Source organism: Pseudonaja textilis, chromosome 7 (genome assembly GCF_049901715.1).
Source record: "Pseudonaja textilis isolate UNSWEBS1 chromosome 7, rPseTex1.2, whole genome shotgun sequence".
NCBI classification, from domain to species: Eukaryota; Metazoa; Chordata; class Lepidosauria; order Squamata; family Elapidae; genus Pseudonaja; species Pseudonaja textilis.
Window position 1 is genome coordinate 38,726,323 of NC_141996.1, and position 20,800 is coordinate 38,747,122.

The 20,800-nt window shown below is 36.4% G+C and overlaps 1 protein-coding gene across 1 annotated transcript; it reads right to left on the bottom strand.

The window, feature by feature from the left end:
- Window positions 1-2,094: 2,094 nt before the first annotated feature.
- PDZK1 (PDZ domain containing 1) lies at window positions 2,095-19,324 on the bottom strand. The gene is made up of 9 exons (XM_026700681.2): window positions 19,241-19,324; window positions 16,344-16,552; window positions 15,181-15,427; window positions 11,750-11,886; window positions 10,919-11,114; window positions 10,353-10,549; window positions 6,708-6,887; window positions 4,711-5,025; window positions 2,095-4,063 (listed from the first exon to the last, which is right to left on the bottom strand). Exons 2-9 carry the CDS (start codon window positions 16,545-16,547, stop codon window positions 4,025-4,027), a joined length of 1,515 nt encoding a protein of 504 aa, XP_026556466.1. The 5' UTR covers window positions 16,548-16,552; window positions 19,241-19,324; the 3' UTR covers window positions 2,095-4,024.
- Between the last annotated feature and the right edge of the window lie 1,476 nt (window positions 19,325-20,800).

Genomic DNA, 20,800 nt, shown 5'->3' on the forward strand with positions numbered 1-20,800 from the left:
ACAGGATTGGCATCCCTTGCATTACCTAAGTTGGAGCAGTCTACTCATGGGTGGAACAAATGAGTGAAATTTCAATAATGTGCTCTGACATGTTAGCTGGTAAGTCAGAAGCTTTATTATTTGTATATCTCAAGGTGGAGAACATACCTAATATAGTACTCCTTTTTTCTCCTATTTTTACTCAACATTTTAAATGAGATAAAGTGAAACTATTTTTAAACTCTGTATCCATCAGAAACTACAGGTGAAACTCGAAAAATTAGAATGTCGTGCAAAAGTTCATTTATTTCAGTAATGCAACTTAAAAGGTGAAACTAATATATGAGATCGACTCATTACATGCAAAGCAAGATAGTTCAAGCCGGGATGTGTCATAATTGTGATGATCATGGCTTGCAGCTCATGAAAACCCCAAATCCACAATCTCAGAAAATTAGAATATTGTGAAAAGGTTCAATATTCTAGGCTCAAAGCGTCCCACTCTGATCAGCTAACTAAGCCATAACACCTGCAAAGGATTCCTTAGCCTTTAAATGGTCTCTCAGTCTGGTTCAGTAGGAATCACAATCATGGGAAAGACCGCTGACCTGACAGTTGTGCAAAAAACCATCATTGACATCCTCCATAAGGAGGGAAAGCCTCAAAAGGTAATTGCAAAAGAAGTTGGATGTTCCCAAAGTGCTGTATCAAAGCACATTAATAGAAAGTTATGTGGAAGGGAAAAGTGTGGAAGAAAAAGGTGCACAAGCAGCAGGGATGACCGCAGTCTGGAGAGGATTGTCAGGAAAAGGCCATTCAAAAGTGTTGGGGACTTTCACAAGGAGTGGACTGAGGCTGGAGTCAGTGCATCAAGAGCCACCACACATAAACGGATCCTGGACATGGGCTTCAAATGTATTCCTCTTGTCAAGTCGCTCCTCAACAACAAACAGCGTCAGGGCTGTTTGGGCTAAAGAAGCGTCTGGGCTAAAGAAAAATAGACCTGGTCTGTTGCTCAGTGGTCCAAAGTCCTCTTTTCTGATGAGAGCAACTTTTGCATCTCATTTGGAAACCAAGGACCCAGAGTCTGGAGGAAGAATGGAGAGGCACACACTGCAAGATGATTGACGTCCAGTGTGAAGTTTCCATAGTCTGTGTTGATTTGTGGAGCCATGTCATCTGCTGGTGTTGGTCCACTGTGCTTCATTAACTCCAGGGTCAACACAGCCATCTACCAGGAGATTTTGGAGCACTTCATGCTTCCTTCCGCAGACGAGCTTTATGGGGATGCTGACTTCATTTTCCAGCAGGACTTGGCACCTGCCCACACTGCCAACAGCACCAAAACCTGGTTCAATGACCGTGGGATTACTGTGCTTGATTGGCCAGCAAACTCGCCTGACCTGAACCCCATAGAGAATCTATGGGGCATTGCCAAGAGAAAGATGAGAGACATGAGACCAAACAATGCAGAAGAGCTGAAGGCCACTATTGAACCATCCTGGTCTTCCATAACACCTCAGCAGTTACACAGGCTGATAGCTTCCATGCCACGCCGCATTGAGGCAGTAATTGCTGCAAAATTGGCCCAAACCAAGTATTGAGTACATATGCATGCTTATACTTTTCAGAGGTCCGATATTGTTCTATGTACAATGCTTGTTTTATTGATTGCATGTAATATTCTAATTTTCTGAGATTGTGGATTTGGGGTTTTCATGAGCTGTAAGCCATAATCATCACAATTATGACAAATCACGGCTTGAACTATCTTGCTTTGCATGTAATGAGTCTATCTCATTAGTTTCACCTTTTAAGTTGCATTACTGAAATAAATGAGCTTTTGCATGATATTCTAATTTTTTGAATTTCACCTGTAGATATCCTAATAAATAACTACCATAGTATTCTTTGGTTTCTTTGCAGAACCTAACGCTCAGCCAAAAGACCGAAAGTTAATTCTGCACTTGTTTAAAATTGGATGTAGTTGACAAAAATATCACAGAATAAATGCAATATATTTTAGTTTAGATACAGTAACTCTCCTTTCATACTATTGAATTCTCATTGTGATTTCACTTAGCATGACTGGTTTCTGATAAAAAAAAATAGAATAGAATCGAATTCTTTATTGGTGAAGTGTGATTGGACACAAGGAATTCGTCTTGATGCAAATACTCTCAGTATACATAAAAGAAAAGATACATTCGTCAAGAGTCAAGAATCATAAGGTACAACACTTAATGATAGTCAAAGGGTACAATAAGCAATCAAATACTAGGAAACAGTCTATAAATCATAAGGATACAAGCGACAAAATAACAGTCATACTGTCACAAGTGGGAGGGGATGGGTGATAAGGAGTGATGAGAAGATTAACAGTAGTGCAGACTTTGTAAATAGTTTGACAGTATTGAGGAAATTGTTTAGCAGAGTGATGGCTTTCGGGAAAAACTGTTCTTGTGTCTAGTTGTACTGGTGTGTAGTGCTCTATAGCGTCGTTTTGAGGGAAGGAGTTGAAACAGTTTTATGTCCAGGATGTGAGGGGGCTGTAAATATTTTCACAGCCCTCTTTGATTCGTGCAGTATACAGGTCCTCAATTGAAGGCAGGTTGGTAGTAATTGTTTTTTCTGCAGTCCTAATTATCCTCTGAAGTCTGTGTCTGTCCTGTTGGGTTGCAGAACCAAACCAGACAGTTATAGAGGTGCAGATGATGGACTCAATAATTCCTCTGTAGAACTGTATCAGCAGCTCCTTGGGCAGTTTGAGCTTTCTGGGTTGGTGCAGAAAGAACATTCTTTGTTGTGCTTTTTTGATGACTTTTTTGATGTTAGGTGTCCATTTTAGGTCATGTGATATAGTAGAACCTAGAAATTTGAAGGTCTCTACTGTTGATACTGTGTTTGTAAGAGTATTGTAAGAGATGGTAGTATGGGAGGTCTACCATCATTTCTGTGGTTTTGAGTGTATTCAGTTCCAGATCGTTCTGGTTACACCACGAGGCAAGTTGTATAACCTGTCTATGCGGATTTATCGTTGTCTCAAATGAAACCAATCACTGTTGCGTCATCAGCAAACTTCAATATTTTAACAGATGGATTGTTTGAGATGCAGTCATTGGTATATAGGGAGAAGAGAAGTAGAGAAAGCACACAATCTTGTGGGGCCCCTGTGCTAATTGTACAAGTATCAGATGTGATTCTGCCTAGCTTCACCTGCTGCTTTCTGTCTGTTAGAAAGCTTACAAGTGTGTTCAGGTTACCGCTAGTTGGTTTAATTAGAAGAATGTCTGGACTGATGGTATTGAATGCTGAACTGAAGTCTACAAACAGGACTCTTGCATGGGTATTTGGAGATTCAAGGTGTTGTAGGATGTAATGCAGAGCCATATTAACAGCATCATGTGTCAATCTATTTGCTTGGTATGCAAACTGCATGGGATCTAACAGACCCGTGATGGTTTTCAGGTGGGACAGCACTAGCCTTTCAAAGATTTTCCTAACTACGGATGTTAGAGCAACTGTTCTGTAGTCATTCAGTTCCTTGATGGAGGGCTTCTTTGGCACTGAGATGATAGTAGAGCGTTTGAAGCAGGAAGGAACATAGCACATCTCTAGTGATCTATTGAAGATCCAGTTGCAGAGATTTTAATCATGTTCAAATTAACATGGAAATAAAACTTGGTTCAGACCATCTGTTTGTATATCCAAATCACACCTCTGCTCCCATTTTAAACACTGAGGAATGAAGGACAAGAACTCACTATCATGTACTGTCTTAGTACTGTACAATAATACCATCTTTGGCTTAAATTAATCCTGTGATGTTTTTGCATCCAGTGTGATATAGTGGACTGTATCCTTGAGCTTAGCTATATTAATTTTCAGTACATTCATTTGGAAGTAATTCTCGGTGTACCTTGGTTTTAAGTAATAATTATAGGATTACAGTCAAGATTTTTTGGGGGGCAGTATTGGCACATTTGCTTAAGAATAGCAGCCCCTTTCAGTACAATATGGAAAAAGACTTGGGGTTCTGCTGTCTTCACAATGCAGTATCTTCTTCAGAGGAGGATGAGCTGGCCTAGTGAAAGAAAGAAATAACGCTGTTAGAAAGACTGCAAATAGATTTATAGCACCGTTAAAGGGAATCAGTTACAGTATATCATAACCTTTATAGATTGATAGATTGAGCTGTGAGTTGAATTGTCAGAAGTCTGAATTTATGGTCTGATTATGAATGCTCAAAATTTTACAAAATCTTTTCAAAACCAAATCATCTAACTTGGGCGTCAAACTCGTGGTCTGGATATATCACATGCTGGCCATGCCCACCCCCGGTGTAGCGAAGGGGAAAACAATTTGTGATACATCATGTGATGACGGCTTGACACCCCTGATTTAACTGATTCATTACAAATGTTTAATCATTCTGTGATTTAAGTACAGCTTGAGCAAAGGCTCAGTCTAGCTCTCTATGCCAATTCTTTAGGTTAGATCAGGGGTGTCAAACTCACGTCACGGTGTCATCACATGACGTATTGGGACTTTCCCCCCCTACGCTAAACCAGGCATGGTTGTGGTCAGCATGTGATGCATCTGGTCTCCCAGCCGGGAGTTTGACAGCCCTGGGTTAGATCATTCAATCATTTGAAGTGTATCACATTGGTTGATAACCAGATGCCACAGATTCTTGTGAGATTTTCCTGAAGTTAATTGAAGGAAACTCACCCTTTCTCGTGGTTCTGCCAGTGTGTTTTTTGGCTCTGTTGCTTGTATCTCTGCATAAGCAGGAGGCTCATCATGGTCGCCATTCAATGGGTCAGGCTGTAACAGCCTTTTTGAGGCTGTAACAGCCTTATTTTGGGAGTAGTAGTGCTGATAAGCCTTTGCTTCACACACCAGGAGTATCAGAGTGTTACCACTGTCTTGGATTCTTGCTACTACATCTTCGTACTCTTCATTCTGTACATTGGTACCATTCACTTCTATCACAATGTCATCATCTTGCAGTCCTGCTATACTGGCAGGCCCATCCTTCTTTACCTGCAATTAAATTGTCTGAAATTATTGTAGTAGAAGCTGCTATTCTGCTTGATTGAGAGCAGCAGGCAGTCCATGGTAAGTGGCATACATGCAAATACAAATTTACTTTTATTCAAGGGTCTCGGCTGGTTTTAGCCAGGTGCTGCTCTTTTGGATAAAGAGATGACTATTTGGGGAGGGGGATGTGCATGGAGAGTATGCCTGCAAGATGGCAGATGTGTTACAATTGGAGACTATTTGTTTTGTGCGAAAATGGTATGTTGTCAGTTGCAATGCCCTGACTTCCATTTGACAGATTTTGAGCCACTGGGCATTGTGGGTTGTGGTCTACATTTCTGCTGCCATAAGAGAGGTGACAATCCTAGTCAAGGGTGAAAGTCAGAAGTGGCTGCATTCTTGATCCAGCCAAAGTTTCTGGATTTATTACCTCTGACTGGAAAGGACTATTATCTTAATTAACACCTCACAAATCCCACAAGGTATGTTGCTTTGTTTGGACGAGGCAGCCTGGACATCTGAGAAGAGGGACAGAAGAACCTGTTAGTGGCTCCTTTAAGAGGCAAGTGCTACAAGTGAGCGCTTAACTCTCACATTTGAATTAAGGTCTCAATGGCTGCAGAAACTTAAGATAATTATTTTGTCCACTAATATCCTCTCCCCAACATGAAAAAGCACCATTACGAAGAGGAGGATTGCAATTTCTAAAAAAATGAACTACACACAAACTATTCCTTGCTCCAGGTAAATAGGGACACACCACATCTATATTTTATATTTTCTGCTGTTTAGTGAAATGGTAATGACAAGATAAGTTTATCATACAAATCAACATTTTTTTAAATGACTGCTTTTAAAGTAGCGAAGTGTCTCAGAAACAAAACTCCAGTTTCTATGAGCAGGTAAACATTGTCTTTAAGTAATGGGTCAATATTATTTTCCCAATCATTCATCTTAATATATGCCAAGAGATTACAAAGACAATTTACTTGGGTGAAAAATAAAAACACAAAGTCACCTCTTAAGCTACACTGAACATAATTTCAGAATTTATATTAATTCCTGTTACAGTTTCTTTTTCTGAAAATAATTGTGAATTTATTATGCTATCTATTTGTACACTCCTATCAATGTGGGAAATAAAATTGGTTGAAAATTTTATTACTTGGACTTTAGAAAAACAACAACCTGCAAATATATTTATTGTAGACTAACACTTTTTTAAAAAAATTCTTAGTCTGAATCTAATTATCTGATATTTTTAAAATTATGTTTATTTACAAGATGACAATTTCTTTAAATGCATAAAATGCTAATTCAATCAACATTAAATCACATTTTAAGATTGCTTTTAAAAGTTAGCAGAGAAGGAATGAAAAACACTTCGATGGAATTAAAATATAAGAATAAAGGTGTATTACTAATATTAAAGTGTACTCCGTCTAATATTAAATCTCAAAAGTATTTTTCCAGAATGAGCATCAATAAAATATGGAACATATTTTACTGTGTCAGTTTCAAATTCCTTTTATTCAGCAGCTATTGTACCTTGATAAGACATAGAACAAAGATATATTTCTATATACTGCTGAGTACATTCACACTACAGGATAGAAGGCTGTCCTTTTTTGCCTGGTCAATGGTGATTTGTTTTATTTGCCAATGAAAAGATTCTAAAGTAATACCTCTTTGATGAACACTCCAGGTATATTGTTAATGGCATTCAATCGAAAGCCAAATCCGGTGGGACTTTTTATGAGTTTACAGAGTCTGGGCTTGTGATTTTCTTCCTGCATGGCTTTCTTTGCAATACTAAGATGTGGTTCCAGTCTTGTATGGTAGCAGAGACAAGGAGATATTTTAGCCTTAACCAAGAACAAAGAAACATGAATTGAAACATAATGAATATGAGCTGGAACACGATGGTACACAATTCTTCGTGTTGTGGAACAGGAGTGGAGATGCAGATGCCATGGATGTCTCCTCTCCCCTAGCTCTACAGTTTTTCCACAATTCAGAAGGAAGGAGGTTTAAATTACTGGAGGCAGCTAAGTTGTAAGAAAGGATAGTTTGGTGACAGACTCTTGGAGTTGAGCAATGACTCCACTGTTACTCCCGCTGGCATATTTTGACAATCATCTGAGGGACTTTGTGTGGGCCTGGAGGAGGTGGATAATAGCATAGACAATTTGAAGCACTTTCCCATTGTTGGAGAGAAGCTAAATAGGAAAGAGAATTGCACATGCACAAATGCTTTGTGGAGTATATTTCAAAAGAAAACATTTTTTTAAAACTTTAAATTATAAAGCTTAAAAATAAATTGCCTATTTCTGGGCTATTACTCATTGCATATTTTGCCCCATTCCACCACCACTGTATAACTTCTGACCCCTTTCCTGGAGGGAATACAGTTTGGGAGGTAATGTGCTAAGGGGCTCAGGATTGTAACGAGGCAGCTGCTCTAACACTATTCAAGCTTCACAGGGTTGTGAAAAATGAATGGAGTGCTTTGTATGCTGCCATTAGCTCCTAAAATAAAGGTAGAATATACATATAAAAAGGAATTAAATTAAAATCTGAATAGGACTGAAACAAATTCAGGAAAGAGATGTCAGGAAAGAGATGCTGAAAATTTGAGGAATAGCCTAAACTTGCAAGTCAGATCTGCAAAATAAGCAGAGACAATCTCAAACTATATAATTTCTCCTGCCTATCAGTAGATCACACTTTCAATTACTCTTGTTCCTACATCCCATCAAAATAGCAAAAATTAGAGAAAATAAAGCAATTGATTGATATGATAATTTTGTCATTTTAAGATCCTATCCATTGCTTATGTGGTTATATTACATCTTGAATGTAGGCATCCTTACCCTGTGATGACACCTTTAACACTCAAGAAATAGCATCTACCCACTCCAGGTCCTTGAGAAAGACTCAATAGGTAGACAAAAATGCTAAATTCAGTCTAAATATCTGGCTGATTATACAACCAACCATAATACAGGTAGTCTTCAAGTTACAGCAGTTCATTTAGTGACTGTTCAAAATTACAATTACACTGAAAAAAGTGACAGGATCATTTTTCACACCTTTGTAGCATTCACATGCTCATGTGATCAAAATTCAGATGTTTGGCAACTGGTTCATATTTATGACTCTTGCTGTGTCTTAAGGTCACGTGATCAGCTTTTGCAACTTTTTGAAAAGCAAAATCAATGGGAAAGCCAAATTCAGAACCATGTTGCTAACGTAACAACTGCAATGATTCACTTAACAACTGTGGCAAGAAAGGTCATAAAATGCAAAATTCACTTAAGAAATGTACTTAACTACAGAAATTTTGGTCTCAATTGTGGTCATAAGTCGAAGTCTACCTGTCATATGAAAAATGAAGGCAATTGTCTTGAAAGGGATCATCAGTTTCAGGAGGAGGAGAGTACCATAAATATATCTCCATCAACTATTATTTGTTTCAGTCTAAGATAGATAGCAAATTGAAAGATGACCTTATGGCCAAAGTAGGGTTACTCAATTGAGAGCAGTTTATGCAATTTCTATTGTTGCTAGCTTATCTGATTTTTCTGTTTTACATCAAACCCTTTATTAAATATATTCTTCTATATTATATTAAAGCTGTACATGTTGTATGGCTCTAATATGACATGATTTGTTTAGAAGTCCTCATAAAAATAATTTATGACATTCAGAGTGGAAATAAGGTTTAGAAGGAAAACTGCATTTTAAATATGAATCGTGTAGAAAAGTTTTAAATCAAGATAACAATATAATCTCATTCAGCAAAGTGGTATGGTCTTTATGCTAAACTCTTTCTTTCAAACTCATGGAGACTGGAAATCAGATCAACTAGGAAAAAAAATAGTTGGTAGATAGCGATTTAATAGTATAATCCTTATAAATGTCATGTCCTGTATGTCTTCAGCTCTTTTAGTCCCTTTTTTCCCATTTCCCCCATTACAACAAGAAATAACACCTAATCAACCAGGGCTGAGAAGTTAAGCATGTTCAGAGCTGGAAATCAATGGAAAGTTAAAAGAGCATACCTGAAAGAAGACAACAGCAAATCATGTCCATATTGTTCCCAAGAAAATTAAATAGAGGAGAAATCAAGGTCACTTCAATATAACTTTTCTTATAAATAATATAAAAGAATTGATTTGTACAGTTTCCTTTCATTTCAGAATTTGAAGTATAATGTGCAAACATTGCTATTAGTATCCAGATTACAAGGCAGATAGCTACCATGCCATTTAAATATTGAAATTGTCTCCTTAACAACCCTATTAATGTGATGCTTGCAAGAACTTGGAATTTACTACGTATGTAATGGATCTAATGAATGCTCTTTTAGATTTTGTTTTAAATAAAAGGAGTGAAACATAATGCTTGATTTCCCAAAGAGATTACTTAGCTTATAATTTTGCCATGACAACATATTGCCCCTCCCAAAGCAAGTATTATTTTAACAACTGGACAGCCTGAAGGCAGCTGTGTTGTCCTTTCCTCATCCTTAAAATGGAAGAGGATTACAATGTCAAAAATTGCTACAGTGAAATTTAAATTTTTTTGAAATGATCTGGCTGCATTGGGCATCTTTTCATTAGTAACCATATTTCAGAATCCTGGCTTGTGGCCTAACTAGTTCTGACTTTGCAGAAGTGTGGTAGCTATGACTGCTGTTGTAAAAAAGCCTGGAAATTGAGTTGGAAGTATTCCAGAGTGGGTGTTCTTTTTATTACGAGCAGCAGAATTCAACTTCTGGAAAAGTTTAACTAAGTACCATCACTTAATTTGTCATGGCAAGAGAAAACAATGCAGACAAACTCGGTTCTGTAAAGCTACCAGAACTATTTTTTTGGTTTTTAATACTCAAGTGTTGCAAACACAAAGTTGTCTTATAACCAGAAAGGCTGTCATGCCCCCTTCGGAGTTTGACTCTAAGGAGGAAGACGAACAGCTGACAGGGAATGGGAGAGTGGCTCCGTTAGCTGTGGAGGAAAGGATTTGGGGAGAGTTTTTCTCCAAACCAGAAGGTAACGGACATCAGGGGCAAAATTGGAGCTAATAAAGGGATCCCTACTTATTATCTGATTGGGTTGTCTTTGTGCCACACTCTAGGTCATCACAAAGGCTAAAAGAACAGGTATATATAAAGATTTAAAGCGGATATTCCCAGAATGTTACGTATACATACATATTTGCATCAGGACAACCTTACAACTACTGCTCTTTACCCCTTCCCATTATGCCGCAGCTGGCAACATAATTTCCCAATTAACTAATTCTTATACTCCAGCTGTATACCTTACCATTTTATACATGGTATCAGTCTCTTCATCCACCACTAATAAGATTGTGCTTTCACCAGATTGTCTGATTTTCTCTACCACAGCTTCATGGTCTAGTGCTTCAATTGGCTCTCCATTTACAGCTACCAAGATATCATTGTCCCTGAGACCTGCTTTAGCTGCAGGGCTGTCTGAATCAATGTCCTTAATCAAATGACCTGCCAAAAAAAAATTTTTTTTAGAAAAGCCTAATATCATAGCAAAGCATAGGCCCATAGCAAATGTTTAATTTTGTACTTTGGTTTTCAAACTCTAGAATTAAGGCAAATAAGCCTGACCATGGCCCTTTCATTTTGATATATGCCCTCTGTTGTGGACATTCTAATAGAAGAATATATATCAGAAAGCAGAGGCCATACCAGGAGACTACAAAGGAGATAACTGACTAAACCTGGATGGAAATTGTGGAGTTTTTAAAATGCTATTTCTCCTATTAATTATTACATGGTTTGGGAATCTACTACACATCTATTAAAGAAGTAAAGTCCATATTGCATAGTTATACCACCCTGGGGGCTAATTCCTACCTTTGCCATTTTGCTCCATTCTTAGGTAAAATCCATAACCATTATTCCCTTTTTTGAGCTCAAGATTTCGGGGCTTGTGAGGTAATAATTTCAGATTGGCCTTTTCCCTTATCATTTGCATATTCTGCCTGTAGTAATACTGGTCGGTTTCTTCATCTGACAGTAGAAACATAACCTGATTTCCAGACTTTTTTACCTGAGGACATAAACATAGAAAATTTATTTTTGCCCTGTGTGCAGACTGAAACAATCTCACCTATATACAACCAGTACGTAACAGTATCCTTTTTTTTAATGATATTTTCATTGGTGAAGCTAGAATTGTTCTATACCATTATTATAAAACCTGCATTTCTGAAATTGATGTTTACAGTATTTACTTATTCTCATACTTATATATTTCAGGTGTGCACAGCTTTTTAGCTGTTTTGGAACTAATCACCTAATATATCAAGTAATACTATTAGTACTCAGAGTTATTATTCAATTTGGAAATAATTTTTTTATAATGAAAAATACAAAGCACATAGGTAAATATGACTTGATCCAATTCGGAAGATGGGACACTGTTAGGAGGTTAACTTTAGGGACTATGTAATTCACCTTGCTTAATATAAAAGAGTTAATTCAAACCCATTTTTCCCATTCATTGCATGCAACTTTATTTTCCATCTGTGCATGCCAGTCTTTGTCTAAGGTGATCTACTTGCGTATGCTGTGGCAAGATGCAATTGGGAAAATAATTATTTATATTCCATCAAATTACCTTTCTAACTTTATCTGAATTATCTACAAGAATTGGCTAACAAATGAGGTTAAGGCTTAAAGTACCTTCTCAACTACTTCTTCATGTGTACTGTTTTCCACATTCTCCCCGTTGATTTCTATAAGGCGATCATTTGGCTGCACTCCAGCTTTTATAGCTGCACCCAGTGGGGTCAAATCTACAATGAATAAACCTTTCTGTCCTGGAAATAAGAAACAAATGGGAGAAACAAAAATAATTCTTTACTTGTTAATATGTTCATTTTGCTCATGATAAACACAGCACGGGAAGCAGTATATCCAGTGTAGCTCAAACAATACTACTATGGTAGCAGAAATACGGCAATACCATTTATGCCCATCCAGTGCCTCAGAAATCGAAATTATTATGCTGTAACCCAGTAATAGTTTATGCTTTGTCAGATGCTTGCAGTGAGGGCTGCCATTATAGTGGTGTAAGTGACTGATTAGGAGTAGTAAATTACTTATTAACTACTAGTTTTTCCAGTGTTCATTAGAACTTGATTTATTATTTTACACCTACTTTTAAGTACCAAATTTCTCTCTCTCCCCTCCTCTCCCTCCCTCCCTCTCAAAGTACACTAGCTACTTCTAGCATGCAAAATAAAACTACCTGAAGAGATATCTTATTTGTATTTTCAAATATGGATGTAAAGAATCATGAAATAATGCAGCATTCTGGTCACTTCTTTTGTTCACATTCACAGAATGACTTTCTTATTGAGGTTTAACAATATAACAGTCTGGGTTCCTATATCAGAAGGCCATGGCAACCTAGGCTGCAGATGATCTAAAGCAGACTATATAGCTGACAAAACCCAATCAAAATTTCTAGAGTTTGCATTGCTCGTGTGATGTCTGACTTCCAACTGTCTTGAAGAAAAAGGCATTTTCCTGTTCCCTCTGATTTAAACGTTGATACCATAGCAACAAAAGAACCATTACTGTGAGAAATTCTAACACTTAAAATGGGGGCAATTCTAATTAAAAAGCTATTAAACTTTTTTGTCATGATCTGTAACTGGTTGAAGTGATGTACCACAGGGCAACAATGTTTCAACCAAGATACCTGAAATGGACTAATTTACAAGATGTGTCCAAAATTTGGAACTCATTCTCCTGAGGCAATGAAATTTGGATAAATTTGCCATCCCATAGGAAACTATGCCACCATCTCTGCAAGTTGTGACCCTCTATCGACAATACTCTTCTATTTTCCAGGTTGATCCAATCTTTGATCCATACCGTAGTCTCAGCCTGATAATACTTTTCCCAGTCAGGGAGTCCAAAGCCACCCCTTTCTCTTTTGTCCTGTAACAATTTCATTTTTATCCTTGCTTTTTTCCCATCCCAAACAAATTTACTTATTATTCAATCTAATTCTCTAAAAAAGGTTTTATCCAATCTTATTGGTACAGTTTGAAAAAGATATAGTAGTTTTAGTAGGGTAGACATTTTAATTGCTGCAATTTTCCTCAGTAGTGATAGCTGTAATTTCTGGGAAATATAAACAGCATGCATATTTTCAGAGACACATAATTAGAGATTCATTAATTTGGACATGGAACAAGATTAAAAAGAACCATTATACTAAAATATTGAACTGGTTGTCAACTATGGAAGCACAAATATACCCAAATGCAATGGATCTGGAAAAAAGAAGAGTTACAAAGACCTATTAGACACACAAGGAAGATTAAAAATGAGACGAGAATTACAGCAACAAAATATAAAGATAGATTGGTGGCCAAATCCAGGTGAGATATCAGAAGGACAAAGAACAATTTGGTTTCTGCATGGAAAAGCATCAATTAGATAAATTTCTACAAGAAATGGAAAAGAAAATGATTTTAAGAATATATAAATTTTGACTAGATTTTAAAATGGAAGAGGAGGTGGTTAAAGATGGTTGTATGGGTGAAAAATGTTGGCCATAATATAGACCTGGAAAATTGGGAGAGAATGTGGGGATCAAATTACAAACTAATTACATCCACAGCATACAAGGAAAATCAATACAAAATGTTCTACAGATGGCACCTCCCTCCTGCTAGATTGGCAAAAATGTTTAACTCAGACCCAAATTGTTGGAAATGTGGAAAAGAAAAAGGCACTTATTTTCATACCTGGTGGACATGCCAGGAAGTGAAAAAATATTGAATACAATTAGACAATGGATAGAAGAAATCACAAATCAGAAAATTGAATTTAATCCAGAAACTTTTTTATTAGGTATAATAACACAATAATGCAATAAAACAGATAGATATATTATGTTACATATATTAACAGCTGCAAGGATTTCGGATGCACAACTCAGGAAGGAAAAAAGGGTTCCACCGGAAGGCATGGTTATTAAAAAAATAATAGATTGTATAGAGATGGATAGGCTAATGATGAAAATAAAAGACAGAGAAGATTCAATTTATTATAGGGCCTGGTATGCCTGGTATGAGTGGTTTAGAAATAAAAAGAAAAGAAAATGGCAATTAGGAGAAGAATGAGTGAATATGTAAATATGCAAATGGATAAGATTGAGATGTAAGGATAAAAGATAATTAATTTATAGTAAGAGCAAGGTCCAATGGTAAAGGAATAAGTAAATATATATACTGGAAAATGTGAGGAAATGCAAAATATGTCTTTTAATGTATAAAGTATAAATGTATAAAGTTTTGTTTTATGTTTTTTAAAATTTGGAAACTTAATAAAACTTATTAAAAAAAAGAAATTTGGATAAATTGTGATTGCTAGCTGCTGCTGCATGTCACCTGTTCTTCATTTCGACATTCTGTGACAATTTCTCAGTGCGTCTTGCAATCCCTTGTTCCTTCCCCACCCAGTAATTGTCACTTACTTGCCTGCTAGAAAGGGAAGGGAGGAAGCAAACAAAGAATAGGGAGAGAAGAAAGAAGTGAGGGAGGAAGACAGGGAAGAAAGTTGAAAGTTGCTCCCATTCGTACTACATTTTGTCCACCTGTGGTAATTGTTTCTTTGATTAGTTAGGAAATATCTCTGAAAAGATGACTCAACAGACATGGGTTGTCAAGAAGAATAAACAGAATTATGCAACCTGTCACTTCCATATGATTGTGAGTGCATTTACCAGGATTTGTAGCCAGAATGACCAAGAAGGCCACACCAGACTTAAAAAACCACAATTCTTTTCAATGAGCACCCAGACATTGAATAAAAAAGCATTTGAATAGTTTTCTTCTATATGTGAGTAATACATGCAAATATGGTCTAATATGTCTAGAAATTTGGCATTTATAGATGCTTTGACTTGTTATTTCTATCATTTTAGGAATGCTTCAGATTCATTCAAGGACTTATTTTAATTAGTATAACAATTGACCATCCTAATAATGTCCTTTAATAGATGGTTTAGAAATCTGGGCTTTAAATACACATTCAAAATTATGTCAGGATTACAGAAGAGAGGTTTACATGCTATTTTTATTTATTGTCCTTACCTGCAGAAGACTTCAAGGAGAAACCATAGCTATTTTTTTCCTTAGTCAGATAACAGAAACGGGGCTGTGGAAGTGAACCCATTTCTCCAGATTGCACAAGTTGGGGTTCCTCTGTCTGTTCTTGGTTTGGTGACTTTTCAGCCAACTCTTCGAGACTGATTCCTTCTTTTAATGCACTTTCATAAGAATGGTCATCCAAAACAAGGAATAATACAGAAGTTACACCTTTTCTAATTAAATCAGCCACCTATAATTGATTCAACGAGAGATTAAGAGGTAATTTAAAGAAATAGTTAAGGCATAGAACATGAATTAGGAAAAACGTCCACAGGAGATTAGCTAGGTCATACAGCTGTGTCATACAGCTGTTTTAAGAGAGGATTAAAAAGTCAGAATAGCTGTTGTGTCTATGCAATCAAAACCCCACCTCTTTTTGATGTGCATACAACTTGGCATACTTGCACACCTACCTGACTCTGAAGCCTGTGGCAGATACAAGAATAATAAAAAAGCAGAATTTTCATAAAGTTGATTGCTAAAATGGAGAGGGAAAATTATCCTGAAAATTTGTTGAAAATAGCAAATGTTTTATAATACTACCAGTAGGATTTATTTTCTTGAAAATTGTACTTATGTGACATAAGCTTGAGTAGTGCTTTCATATCTGATGTTGTAGAAAATACAAAAGTTGAATTTAGCTGGTTTAGCTAAGATCAGCCATTACAGGCCTCTGTAAATGCTCTCAAATGGTGGCTCTCAGTACTTCACCACATTCTTATCTTTTTGATTGTGCAGTGATGAAATCTCCATGACATTAAATCAGCTATAAGTCTCTTCAAAGTGCTTAGAAGTTGGTTGTCATTTAAGTTCCCCCATCATTACTGACTGGGCAGAAAGGTTAAAGGAAAGGGAAACTGAATTATTTTGCTCATATGGAGAATGAATTACTTTTCTCTGAAAGAACGAAAGAATTTTTTCTTTGAAGAGGCTTTTTTTTTTGACTTTACATGGTTTGGGTGCTGGCAGAAGATTTGGAAGTATTCATCTTTGGAAGAAGAAAATATTTTGAATAAATGCATACAAGGATCAAATTGGTTGACGAGGTGTGTGAAAGTATGTGCTTTGCATTAGAAAAAACCCCACTAAAATAAAATATCTGCTACCTTTCCATGATCTTCCTTATCTATATACACTCCATTAATCTTCAGAATTCTATCTCCATCTTTTAGTCCTGCCTTCTCGGCTGGACTGTCCTTTTCTACATTTCGGATAAGATGCCCTGTTTTGAATCTCTCAATGCGCAGGCAGAATCCATAGCTTTCACCCTCTTCTTTGACCAGTGTGCATTCTCTGGGATGAAGTGACATAATTTCTGCCAAAAGAAGTATAAAAAAATATATGCCAGAACATGTATGTGAAGAAAGAAAGACTTTATTGAAGGAAATTTCTGAAAAAATAAATAAATCAAGTGAACTACTCATAAAAGGGAATGAGAAGGGGGAAAGAAAGCATTTTGACATGGGAAAAATGTACCAAGTACTGATGATGGGGTCATCTCATATAATGAATTTATCATAACAACTTACAGATATTTTCTTAGAAGAAAATTTTAATGAATTCAATATAATTTAAACTTAACAATATTTTGTATATATTGCAGTACATAGCCTGTATTTGTCAGCTCTTCAAAGTAAGTCAGTTCAGATTTATTGTAACTATATTGTTATGGGGGTACAATACCAGAATTTATTTCTACACACACACACACACACACACACACACACGATCAGGGCAGGGCAATCTTGAATTTATTTCTCATATCTTCATCTCTTTCTGGGCTAAGCTAACGTTTTCATAATGGCTGGCACATACCTTCTTCTAAATCAGTGGTAGTCAACCCAATCCCTACCGCCCACTAGTGGGCATTCCAGCTTTCATGGTGGGTGGTAGGGGTTTTGTCCCCTACTTTATAAATCACCATTATTGTGGAACTGGTGACCGGTTAGAAAATTTTACTACTAACAGAGATAAAAAGTAGGTGTAAAAGGGTTGACTACCCCTGTTCTAAATTATATCTGTACTGTATTGCCCAATATTTTACAATATTGGCGGCTCTCATGAAGCTAAACTAGGTTGGACATGATTAGTAGTTGAAAGAGAAACAAACTGGAAATGCCAGGGCTATAAGCCAGACTGGGAAATGGAAATAGAAAATGGAAAACAATCCAATGCACTATTTAATTTGGGTTGGTCACCAGGACCAGAGGTTGTCTTTCAAGTTTTCAGACTTGTACTGGAGCCTATCCCCAGGGAACTTTTCTCTAGCAGAGTTTGTGCTTTGGGCTATTCTGTCAGTGGTATTTATATGGTGCCTGGTTGTGTGCAGCTTTTTAGTTGTTGACTGGGATGTTGATGGAACACCAATGGCCAGCTATTAGTCGTTGGCTGTTGTTTCCTTGTGCTGCTAACAATCCAGTACAGACCACAGTGGAAAATAATTGCTGTATTGTTGCAGAGAAAGCTTTGAAGTTTGCTCATGAAATTACTAGGAATCAAATTTGGCACCAAGGAAACTTTAATATGAAAATCAATTCAGCGCCTGTCTTAATTCTACACTTAGATAAGTAAGATGAAGAAAGCATTTTTAGTAAGATGAACTATTTAGATATTATGCAATGAACTGAACTGCGAAATGCTGAAGAGGAGTCTTTCCTTAGTTTCTAAGTCAACATTTTTCAATCTGTAGGAAGCATGAAGACATAATTTATTATACATCCCATTAGTTCTTATATTGTTACTCATGATTTCTGGAGACCAAGGCATATTACTAACCTTGTACCTCAGGATTTCTTCAACTTCACCTAAGCTAGCCATGTGAATACCCAGGACGTACAGAAAACTGAGTAGGACAGTTTTTTTTCTATTTATGTTATCATTTTTCTGAGGTCAAGGCAAAATTGAAGTGATTCTCTTAAACCATTTTTGCTTATTTTTAAAGTACAGTGTAAAGTGAAAGATCAACTACAACACCTTTCAAGAGAAATAGAAAGCTTAATGTGTTGCTGACAATATTTGTCTACACTGTTCTCTTCTAAAACTCTATTGCTAGTAATCATATTGCTAATTTAGTGTTTTGCAATTATATGTACTTTGTTCACTCTTCCTTTGCTGCGGATGCACGATAATCTTGTTGACTTAGTTAATATATTGAGAATTATGGTTAATATGTGGAAGATTTTTCTTAGGTCATGAGGTGAGGTTAACAAGAATCAGAGTATTAGACTATTAAGAAATAGATGTTTTGTTTGTTGAACTGTTTTTATCAAATGACTTTTGACCATGAATAAATTGAGCTGAATTGACTAGGTTGCATTCAGACTTTCTTCACTATTGTTCTTTCCATTTGAACAATGAATAAGATAGCCAATGCGTTTAGTCCCCTTAAAAGATTGTTAAATAAAATAAAATTACTCCTTTATAAAAGCCCTGTCCACTCATCCTAGCCTCCTAAAAGATCCCTAGACTTCTTGGGAGCATTTTCTATCAAACCCTGAAATATTATGCTGAATATGTCTACAGGTAGGACTAGAATTTCTTCTGAAGACCTACCCTCTAAACATGTTCACTATTATCTCATTGGTGATTTTTGGACAATCGTTATCAGTTTTTTTCTAGCTATGCAACAACTTTGGGGTTATGATTATAAAATGAGGCAAGATTCATAACTGCTTCTTTGAATTTATAAAGGCAGAATAAGAAAGAATGAATATATGACTCATGACTTACTCTGTGCAGGGAGGCATAATCTTATTCTGTACATAGATATACTCATGTATATACTCATGTATATTTGGTCTTCCAAATATGAGTATTAGAGCCAACAAGCATCACACATCTTTCCAGTCTTCATACATTAAAACCATATTTGGTAATTATTGACAATAATTTAACTTTATGTAAGACTATATTTAATATTTTGAGGGAAAAAAGGACTTTCAGCATTCTTTCCCTTCCTGTTCTTCCCCCTCAAATTTGGAAAAAAAGGCAAAGAGAGTCTTACCTGAATATATAGTGCACAGTTCCTCAGAATGATCTCTAGTAGCTCATGTTCTGAACTGCTAAAGGTAAGCACAGTTGCACTTTGAATGAACAAAGGTTGAATTAAAAGATGATTTATTTAACAGGGCTTCACTGCACACATTCCTTGATAACCAGTTTTTCATTACTTTTAGCTAAGCAGTACTGACCTCTTCCTGGCAACTTGGATCCCTCCCTCATAGTTCAGAGATCGTTACAGATATTTCCATTATTACATGGATTTCTGATGAAAAATGCCTGACCATCAGTCAGCCCTCCAGGATAGATAGATAGATAGATAGATAGATAGATAGATAGATAGATAGATAGATAGAGTAGATGTAGATATAGAACGTGTTAGGTTTGAATAAAAAAATGAAAAGCATCTTAAAGAAATACATTTAAAAAAAAAAACCCAACACAAAATACTCATCAATTCTGAATCTTTGGCCTGATCATCAGATACCTTTCCCACATATTTATGATGATCCAAGATACAATACGTTAATCTGTCTTCTTGTCATAACTTGTGAGATTGAAATAGAGTATGTCCAAAGGAGGCCCTACAAAATTAAAGTGAAAGGGTAGATGGGAAAAATGGAAAGATCAATAGATATATACTTAACTTTGAATATTTAAATATTATGATTACCACATGTGTGCATGTGTGCATGTCCCCCCACAAACAAATGGTTTCATTATTGAAAAAATTGGATTTTCAAAGGTTAGACCCATATAAATTTAGAAAAGGGATTATTGTTTAATTAGCACTTCCAGTAACATTTTAAAATACTCATTATAAAAAGAGCTATTCTGTACCTTGCAAGTTCAAGGCACCCTGCAAATGTCTCAGCTGGAAAGCCTTCATTCAGCTTCGATATCATATTACTGCCAGATAAATCTACATCTTCCCTCACTCACTTTCAATCAAAGCCTTTGACTTAATTCTCATGAAGTACCTGTCAATATTTAAGACTTACACAGTCCAGATTCAAACAGAAATTAATAGGATATAACCTGTCCACCAAGAATTCTGGGAAATAAAAGTCTTGTAATGAATTGCTAATCATACAATAATTAGATTAACTTACAGTATTCAACTTAGAGGTTAAGTTAGACCACAATTTTCCTGTCTTCCCCCATGCCCTTCTTTCCTTTCATTCTTTATATTCCATACTAGCAGGCTTGAAGACCTGCATTCCTATTGGTCCAGAAGAGTTGGGCCATGATTGGACAAAATAAGCGATCGTGATTGGTTTGTAAGGGGCTTGCCGCGATTGGGTAAAACCAAGTGTGGCAAGCTCAAAAAGCTGTCATTGGCTGCCTAGCAGCGGCCGGCTCTATAAAAAGAGTTGCCGCGGCTAGGGTTGCTGTCTCAGAATCTGTTCGCTAAATAAAGAGCTGTTGTTCATTACTTGTGCCTCACCTCTCTATGGGACCCACCGACCGAACTTAACATTTTACTTGAGTGCAAATGAAAACTACAATAGAGAACTTCTGTAGGTTATGAGATTCTACACTTTCTCGGATCTCCCTTTGTCCC